This window comes from Acanthochromis polyacanthus, chromosome 13 (genome assembly GCF_021347895.1).
Source record: "Acanthochromis polyacanthus isolate Apoly-LR-REF ecotype Palm Island chromosome 13, KAUST_Apoly_ChrSc, whole genome shotgun sequence".
Taxonomy (NCBI): domain Eukaryota; kingdom Metazoa; phylum Chordata; class Actinopteri; family Pomacentridae; genus Acanthochromis; species Acanthochromis polyacanthus.
This window is the reverse complement of record NC_067125.1, coordinates 3,279,627-3,299,159: the sequence shown is the minus strand read 5'-3', so window position 1 is coordinate 3,299,159 and position 19,533 is coordinate 3,279,627. Positions and strand designations below refer to the sequence as shown.

General features: G+C 41.0%; 1 protein-coding gene across 4 annotated transcripts; it reads left to right on the top strand.

The window, feature by feature from the left end:
• Positions 1–913: 913 nt before the first annotated feature.
• Positions 914–15,382, top strand: LOC127536777 (scavenger receptor cysteine-rich type 1 protein M130-like). 4 transcript variants are annotated; one of them, XM_051958018.1, is made up of 12 exons: positions 914–1,020; positions 1,852–2,004; positions 3,059–3,307; positions 6,709–7,002; positions 7,087–7,359; positions 9,347–9,640; positions 9,714–10,010; positions 11,006–11,299; positions 12,029–12,343; positions 12,752–13,072; positions 14,337–14,427; positions 14,546–15,382. In XM_051958018.1, exons 2-12 carry the CDS (start codon positions 1,959–1,961, stop codon positions 14,601–14,603), a joined length of 2,532 nt encoding a protein of 843 aa, XP_051813978.1. In that variant the 5' UTR covers positions 914–1,020; positions 1,852–1,958; the 3' UTR covers positions 14,604–15,382. The 4 variants fall into 4 exon arrangements, with proteins under 4 accessions (XP_051813978.1, XP_051813977.1, XP_051813980.1 ...); XM_051958017.1 differs by having other exon boundaries at positions 917–1,020; positions 3,029–3,307; XM_051958019.1 differs by lacking the exon at positions 14,337–14,427 and having other exon boundaries at positions 923–1,020; positions 3,029–3,307.
• Positions 15,383–19,533: the final 4,151 nt, after the last annotated feature.

Here is a 19,533-nt window from a genome sequence, read left to right as displayed (position 1 = left end):
GCAGAGGTCCAGACTAAAGCTAGCAGAGGTCCAGGCTAGAGCTAGCAGAGGTCCAGACTAAAGCTAGCAGAGGTCCAGGCTAGAGCTAGCAGAGGTCCAGACTAAAGCTAGCAGAGGTCCAGACTAAAGCTAGCAGAGGTCCACTCTAAAGCTAGCAGAGGTCCACTCTAAAGCTAGCAGAGGTCCAGACTAAAGCTAGCAGAGGTCCACTCTAAAGCTAGCAGAGGTCCAGTTAGCAGAGGTCCAGGCTGAAGCTAGCAGAGGTCCAGATTAAAGCTAGCAGAGGTCCAGACTGAAGCTAGCAGAGGTCCAGGCTAAAGCTAGTTGTATAGCTCTGCTAACAGGTAGAGCAGCAGAGGTCCAGGCTAGAGCTAGCAGAGGTCTAGACTGAGGCTAGTTGGATAGTTCTCCTAATAGGTAGAGCAGCAGAGAGGAGGAGGTTTATTTTCAGAAGCAGAATTCTTTCTTCATTGTAGATTTTAAAGTCTGTAGGAGCAGAAAACTATGCAGTTGTTGGTTGTAAAAGCAAACAGAGGACTGAGCTGGAGGCCATCTTTCTGTTGTTCTGTGTCTTGTTTTAGTCATTTTGTGTGTGAGTCTTCATCAGTCAGCTGTTTGGTTTATAAAATATGTGAAAAGGGTGAAAAATCTGAATTTCCTGAAGTCCAAGATGACAAAAGTGTGTTTTGTCCAAAGATGTTGAGTTTAGTGTCACAGAGGAGGAAAGAAATCAGAAAATATTCACATTTAAGAAGCTACAGTCACAGAATTTAGACTTTTTATGATTTAAAAATGCTGAAATCCATGAATTATTCTAATAGTTACCAACTGTGCAGCCATGTTTAGGTGTGTGGACCAAATGTTTGATGTTTCTGCTGATTGTCGTGTTTTAATCTGTATTTCTGATCTCTATCTTCAGGAAATTCTACCTGATAAGATGATTTCCTCTTCTCAGCTTTTAGCTCTGCAGCAGCACCGAGGACATCTGAAGCTTTACTGTCCTTCAACACTGCACAAAATGTAGGATTTGAACAGTTTCAGCTGCATTTTTTTAGTCTTATTTTACAGATGTTCCCTGTTTTGATCATTTCTATCTAAAATATTAGTAAAATGACAGCAGAGAGTGCAAAGTTTCACCATGAAATCACCTATTTTACTGGATTTAAATCAGCAAACGTCATCATTTCACAGATACCTGCAATAATTTGACATGTGTGGTTGACCATAAATAATTCTATAAACTGGTATTTTGCTGACTTTGTAAAGGTAACATACAGTTCTGTGAAAACGTTTTGGGACATCCCATGCATTTGTGTAATACTGCTTTAAGAATCACTCTTAGGTCTTCAAGTTACAGTCACAACCAAAATACTAAACGAATCCTAAGCAAGCCGTTAAAAACTTGAAATTGGTTGGTTCCATAAAAATACAAAATAAATTTAGAGTATTGAGTCATTTTGGTAAGAATTTTTTTTACAGATAATTAACAATAAATAAAAAATATAGATAAATAATTAAAATATATCTAAATAAATATATCTAAATAAATAAAATATATATTTTGCAGATATTTGTCAATATTTAAGAAAAGAAAATATTTATGATTTTAAAATGAAATAATCTAAATATTTTACAGATTTTTTTCTATTTTTGAAAAACTTGCAATATTTATTTTTACAAATAGTAATCAGTTCATAAAAATAATGATTTTACAGATATTTGATTCATTATTTAAAGCTATTTAAATATTTTTTAGCCTCATTTTCTGCCAGATTTCACTCTTTAAGTTGTTGTTTTTTATAATTTTTTTCTGAAATGAAGACCTTCAGTGTTTGTTTGTGGTTTCTGCAGGATCTTTGCTGTAAAATGTTTCCTTAAAGCAGCAGCAGGAGGCTGAACCCACTCTGGTCTGATAAAGACGTTAAAGGAGGAAATAAGTTCAGTCTGCAGCCGCCGACATGGACCTCAGAGCTCTGACGCTGTTTGTGGGTTTGTGCAGCTCAGGTAGGACCTTATTTACTGACGGACACGTTTACACTTTGATTCTCCAAGCTCTGAACTGATGCATCCACCACAAATACTGAAAGGAACACAGAATACAGAAAGAAAAGCTCACTGGTGTGTTCAAGGCTGCAGCTGTGGGAGGAAATCTCAGCGTCAAACAATTAATTTAATGCATTCTGGGTCATTTTTATGCACTAATTTGTTCATTTTCTGTGCAAATTTGGTGTTAAAACGTCTTTATTTATGAAAAAACTACACACGGCTGCAGGTTCTGTTGGAATTTTGGCATCAAACTGTTAATTTAATGCATTCTAGTGACTTTTTCTTCACCAATTTGCTGTTAAAATGTCTATTTATGAAAAAACACACAAAAATGGAGCTGAATAGAAAATGCTCTGGAATCAGGCATTCTGCAGCATGTTTTACTCTGAGGTGATCAGAAAACTTTGTTGCACAGTTTGCACTCAACCAGCTTTTATCCAAGCTGCCATCTGGACGTTTTTTTCAAAGAAAACTTTGCGCCCACCAAGCTCAATGCGTCTCGTCTTCCTTCACTCTTCATTAAGCTTTATTATGTGCTGACGTCACTCCTGTGGATCTTCTTCACTGGAAACAGATTTTAGGTTCATTAGCGCCACCTACTGGACTGAAGTGTTCATCAGAGTTACTGGTGTGACAGAAATTAGGGAACTGACAAAGGTGTGATGAAAAGGGTTATTTTTTCTGCTTTTTTCTGCAGTTGATTGATGTGAATGAACACGTTAAAGTCCCAGCCCTAAAATACATAAATACAGATATATGCACTTAGATGTTGACTGTAAAAAGAAGAAAACTAAAGTTCTTCATGTTCTTTTGAACTCTATTTAGATATATAGCAATAAATCTAATTATTTTCCTGATCTTTGTCATTATTTGAATCAAAGTTTGTATTTTAGGGCTGATCGCTGCTATTTTACTGATTTTCATTGTTTTGATAAATTCCTGGGAGTCTTATTTTGAAAGCCTCCACTTCCTGTCCCATCAGCGAGTCCTGCTGAGGTCCGGCTGGTCGGAGGTCCGAGTCCCTGTTCTGGCAGACTGGAGCAGCAGCGTCAGTCGGACTGGGAACCAGTGAGGGACCAGAACCTGGACTGGAACCTGACGGCAGCAGATCAGGTCTGCAGGAGGATCAGCTGTGGTTCTGTGGTTTCACTCAGGAGAACTCTGGACCAGGAACCTCCACAAGACTTGGTCACCAGAGAGGAGTCCAGAGCTGAAGGAACTCCAGAACGGCCCCCCTTCAGAGTGGAGATTACCTGCTCAGGTGAGGAGGAACCACCACTAAGAATAATAATAATAATAATAATCATGACAAATACCAGTAAACTTATGTTTTTATTGGATAAATTAAATACCGTAACAACAGTGGAATTTTACAGTCAAAAGCTGTAAAAGAATAAATGCTTTTTTTGCCAATATACTTATTTTGTTGTCAACATTATTTGCAGATTATTTACAAAAATGTAGAATTGAAGAGTTCATTTGCAAAAACAGATAACTCCGTTTTGATAAATTTTCAGAAAACTTTTATTGTTTACTTGAGATAATATTAATCAAACTGAAGTTGACTGGATTTGACTCAGTAGAAAAATACATGACAAACAAGGGCGTAACTTTGGGTCTTCCATTGTGGGGGTTAAACTCTGTGCCTGTTTATTGGTATTTATTGAATCGTTTACTTTTTTAACCTTCCTCTTGTGTTAGGGTTGTTACTGACCCGTTTCAGGTTTTAAATGCATCAAAAAACTACTAAATATTTGTTTATTGCATCAAGGCTTTTTGATTTTGTCCGCAAACTCGATTTAAACAAATTAAACAAGAAAGAAAAATACATTAAACATTAACATGTAATTAACATTAAATTGTAAGTGCTCTGTTTGAAATAGTGTTTTGTTATGGCCGAAGTTATCAAAATAAGATTATTTAGCAATAATTAGAGCCAAAACTGAAATCATGGTGCATCTGTGAAAATTAACATATAAATGTTCAGAAATAGTCATGCATATAAAGTTCTTGCTCTACAAAAATACTGTTTTGCCTTTTTCTTTAAGTAAATATATGGTTGAAATTAACCCTTCACACCACAGATATTACTATAGTTTGTAACACTAGAATAGAAAAATGTATATACATATAGTTTTACAATATACGTTCTAACACCTCCCAGTAATAATGAGGTAACAATACAACCTCTTATTTATTTACACGATTCTCTTCAAGTTCATTTCACATTTTTTAAATTGAATTTAAGGGGTATACAGACAAAGAAAGGCCCAAAGGCCCACACCAAAATATACTAAAACCAGTAATTCATGGATAATGAAGCCTGACAAGGTAACAATAGATAAGGGAAAAACTGCATGATAGATAATTGTTTTAAGTGTAATTTACAGCTGATTTAAGGCAAAACCAACCCTGGCGTGGAGCATGTATAGAGAAAGCTGACACAGTACAAGGGCTAAGGTATGTTACCTGGTCATTTGTGCATCCTGTGCTGCCTTTCCCTGTGCTCTCTCTCCCTCTCTTTGGTCACCTGATGATCCTCCATCACCTGGACTTCCTCTGTCACCTCCTCCTCCTCCTCTCTCTTGCTCAACTGTTGCACTTCCTCTGTCACCTCCTCTCTCTCTCTCCTCATCTGCGACTGTGCTTCTCCCTCTCTGGTCACCTGCCTCTCTTTCATGGCCTGTTCGGCAATCATATTCTTGAACCTGGTATAAAAAAAGCATAGTTCATGTTAAAATGGTATCAGCCCGGTTAAAAATGACCAGTAAGGTCAAAGAACAATTTGAGGAAATAAATACATTCAGGTATTTCCCAAATTTTGTCAAGATTCACGAGATGAAGTACTTCTCTTCCCTTCCTCTGTCACTATCACCGGCTGTGTGCTCCGCAGCCACCCTGCTGCAGCAGCAGGACGGATACTTAAAGGGGAACTTCAGTTTTTTTCAACCTGGGGTCTGTTTTCATATGTCATTTCATACATGTGAGTGATGGAGAAATGAATTTTCGACATAGCTCCAGTATTTAGCCAGGCAGGCAGCTTAGCAGTTCAGCTAGCAAAAAGCAGTGGCAGCCTGTGACCAAAATTACCGAGGAAGCCAGTGTGAACAACAAATTAGATTCGGTGTTTTAACTGTTATTTTCATGTAAACAAATCAGCCTACTGTTACAGTACCTTTATTCTAATGACTTCTCATTCATTTCAGTGAAAAAAAAAGAGGTTAAGTGCTCCAGGGGTTTTTCAGGGAGCCGGTAGACCGGTCAAATAGGAGACATGGCCAGCAGAAAAGCCTGTTAAGCTTGGTACTTCCCGTTAGCCACTCGTTTCTGGCATAGTTAGCTTCACAAAAAGAGCGAGCTTTTCCATTAGCTCTACACTTAGTTAGATTGAGCTTTGGAGTTGGCCTACCATCCCTTTTGACTTGTAGTTGAACTTCAAAAGGAAGTTTTGTGAAGTCATTTTTTACAAGAAACTCAAGGTCCCTGTCACCATCCGTTCTCTGGCTAGCTTGATGGCTATACTTGCTGTGTGGGCTTGCTGGCGCCTGGCGGGACAGCTGCATTAGTGTGGGTATTGTTCATCACAGTTTGTGATTGGTTGGAAGCCAGATTTGATCTGGCCTCCCTTATGTTTTTTTTAAATGATGCATCGACCATTAAGCGATGAGCCTTGCTTCAATCTGATTGGCTAATACGGGCAGTTTTTTCTCTAAGGGAGGCAAGGCGAAGCTGGCCTCTGAACAGACAGACAGCGCAGAGGGCATGAGAGACGTAGTGTAATGCACAAAAAGAGCTTGACAAGAGGGGCGCTGTTTTGCTCCTCACAAAGCAGAAATGCCTGATGTAGTGTTTTGACAACAAGGAATGACAAAAAATATAAAACATAAAATACATAGTGGTGAAGATTATTTAAATTTTTTCTTTCTTGGATATTTTTTGGGGAAGCCAGGCTTCCCTTGGCCTCCGTGAAAAACCGCCACTGGCGAAAACTATGGGGCAACTTGCCCCCCCCCGCGTCAAAGTCTGCCCTAACGTGCTTTTTTCCCCACACTGACCGGCTCGGATAGTCTCAGCGAATGTCCCACAACATACAAGAGATGAGAAGTGAACGAAAACCTCCACATTACCTGGCGATCGCTCTTTGTTGTGGTCTGTAACCAGATCTCAGGACGCTAGAAAGCAAATCTCGTTCTGAAATCGCACGATAGCTTGCGAAATTGTACGATCGCTCGCGCCAAAACATATCGCACAATTTCGGAACGAGATTTGCTTTCTAGCGTCCTAAGATTTGGATACAGACCACAACAAATTGCTTAAATTTTTTTGTTTGTTTACAGTCAACACCCAAGCTAATATTTTCTCTGTTTTTTAATTTGCAGTATATTATTTATAATTTAGCAGATAAGAGAAAATTTATAAAAAATAAAATCATAATATTCAGACACATCAGGAAATGATTTAAAAAAGTGTTGATCAGTGTTTCCTCAAACGTCACGGCAGGAAAAACTGAAAAATATGAATAAATTATTCCAAAAATGTTCCGATAAAAACTGTTGAAATGCTGTAATTTTTTACAGTGTGAATCAGCTCCGACACAGGAATGTTGTAATGATGGAATTTGTCCAAATGTTGAACCTTCTGATCTTCTGTCTCCTCCTGCAGACTCTGTGAGGCTGGAGAACGGGACTGACCGGTGTTCAGGTAGACTGCAGGTGAAGAGGAACCAGGTGTGGTCCTCAGTGTGTTCAGATGGATTTGACCTGCAGGATGCTGAGGTGGTCTGCAGGGAGCTGGGCTGTGGTTCTCCTTCAGGGTTTAAGGAGGAACTCTATGGAGAAGCTCCAGAGTGGATCCCAGAGTTCCGGTGTGGAGGCCATGAGTCTGCTCTGCTGCACTGTGAGCGCTCAGATAGAGACACCTGCTCACCTGGAACCACCGTCACACTCACCTGCTCAGGTAGGAGGAAACATCTCCAGCAGCACAGTTTGAACTTAAAATCCTGGTTGTGTTTGTTTATCCTGTGCTGCTGTTTCCACCCAGATCCAGGTTGGTATCGGTTGGTTGAAGGATCCGGTCGGTGTGACGGCACACTGGAGGGGAGAGAATGGGACGAATGGAGACCAGTGGACTATCCGTACTGGAACCTGAGGTTGGCCAGGATGGTGTGCAGAGACCTGGACTGTGGATCTCCACTTTCAACCAGGAGACGAGAGACGGGTTCAAAACGCACCTGGGGATTCGAACCTCTCAGCACTGCCTCATCTCATTATAAACATCAAACCTCCTCTGGTGTCATAGAGATCACCTGCTCAGGTAAAACCATTGTCGTGGTTTCTCTTAGATGTGCAGGTATTGAATAAAACGTCCGGTGACACCGTTGCTGTAATATAATGTGATTTTATTATAAAATAAGGACAGCATTGATCAGGCCCCATGGTTTGCCTGAGGAGAGTTCCGGAGCCAACTGGGAATCTCACCCAGAACAAAGAAGTCAGGTCGCTTTTATACCTTCTGGTAAAGGATAGGATTACAACATCTGGGTCGTGTTTGAAGACTCCTACTCAAAAACAAGACCACCCTCAAATGGAGCTCCTCAGCTCTGCACCCCAAAATCAACAGCACTGAGTTGCTTGTGCAGAATAAGACATACCAATGTAATGAGCACCTTAGTCTTTAAGTTCCCTTTTGTGGTAAACAACTCCAAACGGTACCGGATAGATATAGTTGGGTTCACCTCCACACAGTTCTGGAACCAGACTCCTGGAGAGGGGTCGGACTCTCTTTTTATGGAGTTGTCCAGGATGAGAGGCACTGGGTGGGTGTGGAGATCCTCACAAACCCTCCACTGAGAGTCTCTTTGTGGAGTTCTACCTGGAGAACCAGAAGGTCGACTCTCTGCTGCTGGATGTTGTGGAGGGAAAACTGACTGTTGTTGGTGTTGATGCACCAAACAGCAGCTCAGAATACTCGACCTTCTTGGAGTCTCTGGGTGGTTCCTGGAAGGGGTTCCACCTGGAGACTCCAAAGTTCTCCTGGAGGACTTCAACCTCTCGTGTCGGTCATGATGGAGACACTCTGAGGAGGTGATTGGGAGGAACAGCCTGATGTTGACCTGAGTGAGGTTCTGTTGTTGGACTTCTGTGCTAGTTATGGATTGTCCATAACACACACCATGTTTGAGCATAAGATGACTCATCAGTGTAGCTGCTACCAGAACACCTCAGACCAAAGGTTGATGATGGACTCTGGAGTCGTGTCTTCAGAACTGCAGCTGAATGTCTCAGATACTTGGATGAAGAGAGGAGCAGAGCTGTCAGTGATGGTGGAGAAGACATCCAGACAGACCTGGTAAACCCAAACCTGTAGTGAACTGGGAACGTCTGCTGGAGGTCCTGGTCCAGAGAGTTTTCAACTCCCACCTCCAGAAGAGTTTCTCCTTCATCCCAGGTCAAATTTAGGACGAGGAATCTGAGTGGACCATGTTCAGAACCTCCATTGTAGAAACAGCTGTTAGGAGCTGTGGCCAGAAGGTCTCTGGTGTCTGTTGTGGTTCCAACCGTAAAACCTGCTGGTGGACACCAACGGTGAAGGAGACCACCAGGCTGAAGGAGGACTTTCAGGCCTGGTTGGTATACGGGTCTAATGAAAAACAGCAGACAGGTACCTGGATGTTGGACTCCACCAGGGCTGTCCTTGTCTCTGATCCTGTTTGTGGTCTTCATGAAGTGGATCTCAAGGTCCAGCTGGGGTGAGGAGGGTGTCCGGTTTGGGGACCTCAGGATCACGTCTCTGCTTTATGTAGATGATGTGGTTCTGTTGGTTCATCAGACCTTCAGCAGCTCTGGAGCAGTTTGCAGCTGAATGTGAAGCGACTGGGATGTGAGTCAGCTCCTCCAAGTCTTCATCATGGTTCTCAGCTGGAAACTGGTGGATTGTTCCCTCCAGGTTGGAGGAGGTTCTGCCCCAAGTGAAGGACTTTAAGTATCCAGAAAACTTTTTCTTTTTTACATCTAAACTTTGAGACTCTCCACGTCTAGAAAACACTTCTTCCTGCATTAAACACCTGAACAGTCAACATGTAAATGAATCCTTTTATTTTGTGACTTTATGAGATTTTATCTGGAATTTTAACAAACAGGGAAAATGGTTTTTTAAAAAGATTTTACTGAAAAACTGTTAAAATGCTGTAATTTTTACCGTGTGAATCAGCACTGAGCACTGATGTTTTGGAGCAGAATCAGTAGTTTGGATGTAATTTCTCCAAATGTTGAACCTTCTGATCTTCTATCTCCTCCTGCAGACTTTGTGAGGCTGGAGGACAGGACTCATCGGTGTTCAGGTAGACTGCAGGTGAAGAGGAACCAGGTGTGGTCCTCAGTGTGTTCAGATGGATTTGACCTGCAGGATGCTGAGGTGGTCTGCAGGGAGCTGGGCTGTGGTTCTCCTTCAGGGTTTAAGGAGGAACTCTATGGAGAAGCTACAGAGTGGATCCCAGAGTTCCGGTGTGGAGGCCATGAGTCTGCTCTGCTGCACTGTGAGCGCTCAGATAGAGACACCTGCTCACCTGGAACCACCGTCACACTCACCTGCTCAGGTAAAGCTGCAGCCTTCATTTCAGTTTTTCTTCTTTTTCAGTCACTTTCTGTAATCAGTCCCTTTCTGTCCAGACCCTGATGATGTTCGGTTGGAGGGAGGAGCTAGCCGTTGTGCTGGTAGACTGGAGATGAAACATGATGGAGTCTGGAGAGCGATGAAAATCCCAAACCCCGACTGGAACCTGAACTTGGCGGCTCTGATCTGTGGACAGCTGGACTGTGGTCCTGCACTCTCAGCAGTAAACAGACCAGAATATCCACAAGAAGATGCTTGGTGGATCTACCCCTACTGCCTTCATTCTGCTCTGAAGGACTGTCTGACAGTGAATCATGAACAGATCTCTGACAGCTTGGAAGTCACCTGCTCAGGTAACACCAATAATCACAGCAGCAATATATTCCATTAGACATAAATGTCAGGTTCCACAGGGATCCTGAGAGAACAGAACTTTTCAGGTCCAGACTCTAATCCTTAGTTGGATTCAGGTCTGGACTCCAGAACTTCCTTCTTGTTGTCTTTAAACCGTTTCCGAGTATCTTTGACTCGGGGTGCAATGGATTAAAAAACTCACGGTTTGGATCGTACCACGGTTTTGAGTCACGGATCGGATCAGTTCTTGGATCAGCTGTTTCAATGTCGCGGTGATCAGCGGTTGTTGAGCAGCCTTCGTCTTGGCTCCTGTCACTGACACATCCAGGTGATGTCGCTTCATATGGGTGGTCATGCTCGATGTGTTTCCTCTCATACGGCTTTCTCTGCCACAGTGCCTACACACCGTTATAGTTTAGTCCACCACCTTTCTTCCATCATCACTGTATTTTACAGGGAAGCCAAAATGCTCCTTTAGGGGCAACTTAAATGATGCAGAAGGTTTTTCAAGTTCCTCTGCTCCTCCGCTAGCCATGACTACCACTGCACTCAACAAGTGTGGATCAAACATGCGCTCTCCACGTGACCACGTCCAACTTTTTTCATCAACCAATCCTCAGACCACGTGCGTTCTGAACCGTGGAGATTGATCCGTGATCCGTACCGATCACGGATCAACGATGATCTGTTGCACCACTATCTTTGTCTGTTTGCTTCGACCCATGGTCTGGATGGAAAACTGATCTTCTCCAAGTCTCAGTTGTCTTCAGACTGCATCAGGTTGTCCTCCAGGATTTCTCTAGACTTTGCTGCATTCATTTACCCTCTCCCTTTACAAGCCTTCCAGGACCTGCTGCTGAGGAACATCATGATGCTGCCACCACCATGCTTCACATCATGATGCTGTCATAGAAGTCTTGGTGGAGCAGAATCAGTAGTTTGGATGTAATTTGTCCAAATGTTGAACCTTCTGATCTTCTATCTCCTCCTGCAGACTCTGTGAGGCTGGTGGGCGGGACTCATCGGTGTTCAGGTAGACTGCAGGTGAAGAGGAACCAGGTGTGGTCCTCAGTGTGTTCAGATGGATTTGACCTGCAGGATGCTGAGGTGGTCTGCAGGGAGCTGGGCTGTGGTTCTCCTTCAGGGTTTAAGGAGGAACTCTATGGAGAAGCTCCAGAGTGGATCCCAGAGTTCCGGTGTGGAGGCCATGAGTCTGCTCTGCTGCACTGTGAGCGCTCAGATAGAGACACCTGCTCACCTGGAACCACCGTCACACTCACCTGCTCAGGTAAAGCTGCAGCTGGAATCACTCCCAGACAGCAGGTAACGTTCCCACAGCGTTGGAGAACGTTACCCACAAGTGTTCATGATTTTATGAAGAAAAAACTCATCAAATGTTCAGAGAATGTTCTCAGAAAGTTTACAGTGATGTTCCTGTAAAGAACAAAAAGTCTGAATGCAGCATTCAGAGGATGTTGTCAGAAACTCAGATCAGGTTCTCAAACCAATATTCAAAACGTTTTCCAGATGTTCTCCAGGCCTCAGATGATGTTCATAAAATGTTCCTGTAATGTGACATTATTAAAGGAGGAAGGTTTAGCTTGTATGTTGAGGGAACGTTCTTCTTTCAAACACTGATGATAACAAATGATGTTTTCAATGAAACATTCAGAAAATGTTTTTAAGGTGTTACCACCTCAGACGACAGAACGTTCTTTAAAAGATGTTTCCACAAAGGTGGAACGTTCTGTCTGCAAAGACTGTCTGTTGTCTGAGGTGTTGATGTCAGGATGCAGGAACGTTTTCTGAAGACGTTCTGAAGATGTTGTTGAGGGAACATGTTCTAGAATCTGTCAAACGTTTCCACAACGTTTGGAGAACGTTCAGTCTAACAATGTTCTCACCAAGACATCTTTAGTTCTTCTACTTTTCAGAAGAACATTCTGGGAACTGAGAGAAAACGTTGTTCAGAACACATCAGTAGAACCTTCTCAGAGCTGCTCCTGTCTCCTCTCAGCTCCAGACCAAGTGAGGCTGGTGGGAAACAGAAGCACCTGTGCAGGTGAGCTGCAGATGAAGGTCCATGAAGACTGGAGGCCTGTGGTGGACATCGACTGGTACTGGAACCAGAACTGGACATCAGCAGCATCATCAGTGTGTTCTCAGCTCGGATGTGGTTCTATCGTGACTACAGATTTAGAGGAAATTGGATCAAAGAGACCCATGTGGATTATCCAGTCCTCCTGCTTCCAGTCGACTCTTTCCCTTCAGGACTGTCTGGTTCTGAGCGATGAGGCCAGAGACTCCGATAGTCTGCAGGTGATCTGTTCAGGTAACAACAGCTTCAGGTGTTTCCTCTGAAAGATGAACTAAGGAGCACAAATTCTGCTTCTTGGTTCCTTCTTTCCCTCAGTGTGCAGCTGCAGCAGCCACAAAGATCCACCATGGAGACATTATTTATTCAGATGACCATCATGAGTTAGTTTTTACTGTTTGACTGGAAATTATCTTTAATTTAATAAAACTCTGAAAATCTGTAAAGTAGCAGTTTAAAAAAACATTTTATCAGAGTTTTTCTTCCACCAACAGTAAATATCTGTAACAAAACATGTTAGAGTTTTAAAATACATTAAGAAATCTAAATTCAAAATGTAATTTAAATAACAGTAATTCTTCACCAAATAACAGTTAAAACAGCTGATTTTTTACAGTGTAGATTAAGGAACCTCTGTGTTTCCAGATCTGCTGGTTCAACCAAACATCTCCGTGTCTTCGTCCCGTCTTGAAGTCCAGCAGCAGAAGGTTAGGGTCCTCTTGGGCTCCAACTTCAGCATCATCTGCTCCACCAGGCCTCAGTATCCAGGAGGTTCCTTCCAGCTCGTCTTCAACTCCTCCAGCTCAACGCTCAACTACGTCCTTCCAGCCGTCACACATTCGGCCGTTTTCCTGTTTCCTGCAGCAGAAGGCCTCCACAGAGGGACGTACACCTGTATTTACCACCTCTACGTCTTCTCCCATAACTTCTCCTCCACCAGCCGGCCCATCTATCTCATCCCCTCAGGTAGCTTCAGAGTCCAGGAGGGGATCAGAAGTTCTACTTTCTGCTCAGACAGACCTCCTCAGGCTTATTGGTGTCTTAATTCCAGTACAAAGACAGACACTGTGGTGATTTTATTCATGCAGAGGCCAAACCTGGACTGCTTTTTCTACAAATCTGTACTTGTTCCTCTTTTAACAGCAGTTTGTGAAAGAAATCTGATTCAGAAAGCTCAATTTTATCAACTCTAGCTGTCGAATTAGTCTCTTGTGCAGCGATAAACTGCTCCAAAAGCTCCTGCTACACTTTGAATGTGACCATGACAAACTCCATACATGCAGCTTTATTTAGTCCACATTTACTCACTTCAAATAACTTGTTTTAGTTTTTAATATAAAAAGAAAATCTTTTCTGTTCAAAGTAGCTTCCTAGTGCAGTGATAAAGGTAAAAAGATGGACTAAATCAAGCTAGAATCAAGCTAACAGTGTGTCACGGTCACATTCAGAGTGTAGCAGGAGCTCTGGGAGCAGTTTATCGCTGCACCAGGAGGCTACTTAGACAGCTAAAGTAGATTCATTTCAGGATGTATTTTGTAGTAAAAAGTGTCTGTTTTGGACTAAATGAAGCTAACTTGTGTGAGTGTGTCATGGCTACGTTTGAAGTGTAGCAGGAGCTCTGAGAGCAGTTTGTTGTTGCACCAGGAGGCTAATTCTAGAGCTAATCATTGAATTAGGTCAGTTTTTCATGTTTATAGTTACAACTTGAATCATATTTATTCCACAAACTGCTGGTTAAAGGAGAACAAATGTAGATTTGTTAAAATTCTTCCCACAACTTTGAAATTAAAACCACGACTAAACAGTCTGCCGAGTGTCAGGAGCAGAGATTTAACAGGTTTTCTGTTATTTTATTCTTTGTTTTAGCGTTATAAAGACACAGACAGGCTTGTTGGTGAAAGAGCATTCATTTATGGATTCATTTAGTCTTAAATTCTGTAAAAAAAAAAAACTGCTGAAAACAAGTTGTTTGAAGGGAGGAAACGTGGACTAAACAAGCTAACTTGTGTGAGTGTGTCACGGTTGTGTCTGAAGTGTAGCAGGAGCTCTGGGAGCAGTTTATCGCTGCACAAGGAGGCTGCTAAAACTGAAGTTTGTCAACTTTCTGAATCCTACTTATTTCACAAAGACAGGAACCAAAAGTGAAGCTACTTATCACGTTTAACTGCAACAATAATGTGTTTAATCCTAAAATAATGTCAGTAATAATGTGTTTTCTTCTGTTTTTCAGCTCCTCTGATGGATTTGATCATCAGACTTGTCGTCCACCTGCTGGTGATGGTTCTTCTCATCTCTGTCACCTGCTTCTACTCTAGAAAATAGTACGTATAATAAACGTTTAACAGAAACAGAAAACACTGTACGTAGAATAAATGTTTCATAGAAACAGAAAAGCTGTTTTAGTCTTTATCAGACTTGTTTTCTGTCTCATCTTTCCAGCTCTGTAGAAACCAGAAGCAGAAATGAAGAAACAAACGTCGTCGCTGAGCTCCAGTGATCCACGATTTACCAAGAAAAATCCAGAAAATGATCTGTCTGCTTTTGTCCGTGAAATAAACTTTCATCCAGAAGTGAAACAACAACAACTTCTACAGAAAACAACAATATTTCAGCTGATTTAAATCCAGGAAAAAATACAGTCCGGTTGTAAAAATACTGATTTTTAATGTGGACGTTATTTACAGTTTTGGTCTGTTTTTCATGGTTAAAATGTGAATTAATATTGTTTTTTTGTGTTTTTACAAAGTATTATCTGTGATTTAATGTCCTTAATACACATAATGTTTTTATCAGTGGTTTAATTTTCTAAATATATTAAAATAGTCTAATTTTACAGTCAAATGTGGACGTCATTTACAGTTTTGGCTTTTTATGGTTAACATATAAATGAAAAATCTGTAAAAAAAAAAAAAAAAATCAGTTTTTAATATTCATAATTTTTCTTGTGACAGCAAATTCCTGTAAAATAATCTAATTTTTTTCTGAATTTAATTACAATAAAATGAGTGTTATTTTCAGTCAAATATGAAAGTTCTTTACAGTTTTAATGTGTTATTCTTTCTTATTTTTACAGTTAACATGTGAATTATGAACATTTTTCAGTGATTTTATTAGATATTATCTGTAAATGAAGAAAAATGTGAACATTTGTGAAATCAGACAAAAAAAACTTCTTCAGTCCTTAATACGCCTATTTTTCTTCTGAATGGTAGCAAATGTCTGTAAAATTCAATTTTGTTGTGGCTTTATGTCCAATAAAAACAATCTAATCTTACAGTCAGATGTGGACGTTATTTAAGGTTTTCACCTGTTTTTGTTTCCAGAGTAAACGTGTAAATTATGACTTATTTTCAGAGATTTTACTGGATGATGGATGATGGATGGATGGATGGATGGATGGATGGATGAATAGATGGATGGATGGATGGATGGATGGATGGATGAATAGATGGATGGATGGATGGATGAATAGATGGATGGATGGATGGATGAATAGATGGATGGATGAATAGATGGATGGATGGATGGATGGATGGATGGATAGATGGATGATGGATGAATGGATGGATGGATGGATGGATGAATAGATGAATGGATGGATGGATAGATGGATGGATGGATGGATGGATGGATGGATAGATGGATAGATGGATGGATGGATGGATGGATGAATAGATGGATGGATGAATAGATGGATGGATGGATGGATGGATGGATAGATGAATGGATGGATGGATAGATGGATGATGGATGAATGGATGGATGGATGGATGGATGGATGGATGAATAGATGAATGGATGGATGGATAGATGGATGGATAGATGGATGATGGATGGATGGATGGATGGATAGATGGATGAATAGATGAATGGATGGATGGATAGATGGATGATGGATGGATGGATGGATGGATGAATAGATGAATGGATGGATGGATGCATGGATGATGGATGGATGAATAGATGAATGGATGGATGGATAGATGGATGATGGATGGATGGATGAATAGATGGATGATGGATAGATGGATAGATGGATGGATGGATGGACTCTGTCCTGCTCCTCAGGAACTCTTTTGTCCTCCATCAGATTGTTCATCTCATCACTGATTGGTCAGAGTCTCTGTCTGGATCAGGACTGATTGTAGAATCTCTGTACACCTGATGTAGTTTAACACAACTGCTTTCATATTAGTGGTCAAAGTCACTTTAAATCACAATGATTTCATGTCTGTCTGTCTGTCTGTCTGTCGTAATGAATGAAGGTCTTAAGTCTTGAAGTCCTAAACAGCTCTCAGGTCAGACAAACACAAACCCCTTGTTGTCCCTCTAACCAGGTCTAGAACCTTGTTGTCCCTCTAACCGGGTCTAGAACTTTGTTGTCCCTCTAACCAGGTCTAGAACCTTGTTGTCCCTCTAACCGGGTCTAGAACTTTGTTGTCCCTCTAACCGGGTCTAGAACCTTGTTGTCTCTACCTCATTTATTTATTGTGTTTAATCCACTGTACTTCAGCTGTTTTATCACTTTATTACCTTTATCATTTTGGTTTTATTGTTGTTGTAAAGCACTTTTTGAAAGGTGCTGTAGAAATATATTTTCCTTATTGAGCAGTTTTAAAACATTTTAAAGTGTTTCAGACAGAAGACGTCCAGCATGATGTACTAACTGTCTGTTTTCAAACATTAAAGCATGTAAACATGATGAGAACCTTGTAAATGTGCAGAATTTGGGCTCTTTACTGAAACTAAAGTGTCGTGTTTCCTGTGTAGATGTATGAGGGATCAACAGGGGGATGCAGAACAACCAAAAACACCGATCTCTCTCCTGATGCTAACAGATACAGGCGACTGTTGGAGGAAGCATTTAGATAATGGGGCTTAATTTCTGTCATTCTGGCAAAGAAATCAGCTGTTAAATGACTGTTACACACGTGGACAAAATTGTTGGTACCCCTCAGTTAAAGAAGGAAAAACCCACAATTCTCACTGAAATCACTTGAAACTCACAAAAGTAACAATAAATAAAAATTTATTGAAAATTAAATAATCAAAAACAGCCATCACTTTTGAATTGTTGATTAACATAATTATTTAAAAAAACAAACTAATGAAACAGGCCTGGACAAAAATGATGGTACCTCTATAAAAGATTGAAAACTATTTGACCAGAGTGACATGATTAACTCAGGTGTGTCATTTAATTGACATCACAGGTGTTTCCAAACTCATAATCAGTCAGTCTGCCTATTTAAAGGGAGACAAGTAGTCACCCTGCTGTTTGGTGAAAAGGTGTGTACCACACTGAACATGGACAACAGAAAGCGAAGGAGAGAATTGTCCCAGGACATCCGAAAAAAAATGATAGACAAACATCTTAAAGGTAAAGGCTATAAGACCATCTCTAAACAGCTTGAAGTTCCTGTGACAACAGTGGCTCATATTATTCAGAAGTTCAAGACCCACGGGACAGTAGCCAACCTCCCTGGACGTGGCCGCAAGAGGAAAATTGATGACAAATTGAAGAGACGGATCGTTGGAATTGTATCCAAAGAGCCCAGAGCAACCTCCAAAGAAATTAAAGGTGAACTCCAAGGCCAAGGTACATCAGTGTCAGATCGCACCATTCGTCGTTGTTTGAGCCAAAGTGGACTTCATGGGAGACGACCAAGGAGGACACCACTGCTGAAAAAAACTCATAAAAAAGTGAGACTGGAATTTGCAAAAATGCATGTTGACAAGCCACAAAGCTTCTGGGAGAATGTCCTTTGGACAGATGAGACCAAACTGGAGCTTTTTGGTAAGGCACATCAACTCTATGTTCATAGACTCAAAAACCAAGCATACGAAGAAAAGAACACTGTCCCTACGGTGAAACATGGAGGAGGCTCAGTAATGTTTTGGGGCTGCTTTGCTGCATCTGGCACAGGGTGTCTTGAAAGTGTGCAAGGTATGATGAAATCTGAAGACTATCAAGGCATTCTGGAGAGAAATGTGCTGCCTAGTGTCAGAAAGCTTGGTCTCAGTCGCAGGTCATGGGTCTTCCAACAGGACAACGATCCAAAACACACAGCCAAAAACACCCAAGAATGGCTGAGAGAAAAGCGTTGGACTATTCTAAAGTGGCCTTCTATGAGCCCAGATCTGAATCCCATTGAACATATGTGGAAGGAGCTGAAACATGCCATTTGGAGAAGACACCCATCAAACCTGAGACAACTGGAGCTGTTTGCTCATGAGGAGTGGGCCAAAATACCTGTTGACAGCTGCAGAACGCTCATTGACAAATACAGAAATCGTTTAATTGCAGTGATTGCCTCAAAAGGTTGTGCAACAAAATATTAAGTTATGGGTACCATCATTTTTGTCCAGGCCTGTTTCATTAGTTTGTTTTTTTAAATAATTATGTTAATCAACAATTCAAAAGTGATGGCTGATTTTGATTATTTAATTTTCAATAAATTTTTATTTATTGTTACTTTTGTGAGTTTCAAGTGATTTCAGTGAGAATTGTGGGTTTTTCCTTCTTTAACTGAGGGGTACCAACAATTTTGTCCACGTGTGTAACTCTGAGTCTGTGCAGACCAAAGCCATAAATACTTTATTGCTTGTTGCGGTTTTCTGCAGATGAACACACCCTGAAGTCTCACATTTATGACTCCAATTATTACAAAGAGATAATCAGAGAAAAGCCCTTTAAACCTGGACGTATTGTTACGCAACAAACAGGATGTGACACGCTAGTCGTTGCTCATAACTCATGTTAATACCACACAGCTGAGTCACAAAACAGTCTGTGTTTTCCCTTTTCAACAAACATCTGAGAGCAGGTTCTGGCAGCTCTGCCTTCCAGGAATATAAAATTATGTGAGATTCCCATCCTTGTTTAGGTGTAAACGTTAAGGCGACATTTATAATCAGCAGGAGGAGGTCGGGGTTGATGGACGGATCACAAAGCCGGCCTTCAGAGCTTCAGAGCAGATACACACAGGAAGCTCTCAGGGCTGGAAAACACGTTTAAATTCTGATCAAAACTGACTCCAGATCAGTTTAACATCCATTAAAAGTGTCACAGTCTGAAGAATAAATCTGGTTTTTGATCCAAAATGAGACAAAACAACAAAAACAAATACAAAGGGGCAAAAGGTTTGACAAGCAAGACAAAAAAAGACAGAAAAGGGAAAAATAGACATAAAACAACAAAAACTCAAAGAACAATCAGTTTAAATCCATCCAGCTGTCACAGTCTAAAGATTAAATCTGGTTTCTGATCTAAAATGAGACAAAACAACAAAAACGAGACACAAAATGATGAAACCTGAGTTCATGTTTTGCAATTTAGGACCAAAATATTTCAAATTTCTGAATGGATTTTAAGTTGTTTTGGACAAATTTTCATTTTGTGGCATTTTTGGTCATTGAGGACAATT

Bases quoted from the DNA above. Each gene is read 5' to 3' on its own strand.
- LOC127536777 (XM_051958017.1), top strand. From the start codon at position 1,959: ATGGACCTCAGAGCTCTGACGCTGTTTGTGGGTTTGTGCAGCTCAG. The intron at 2,005-3,028 runs GTAGGACCTTAT...CTGTCCCATCAG, and splicing joins TGTGGGTTTGTGCAGCTCAG to CGAGTCCTGCTGAGGTCCGG. The intron at 14,428-14,545 runs GTACGTATAATA...TCATCTTTCCAG, and splicing joins TGCTTCTACTCTAGAAAATA to CTCTGTAGAAACCAGAAGCA.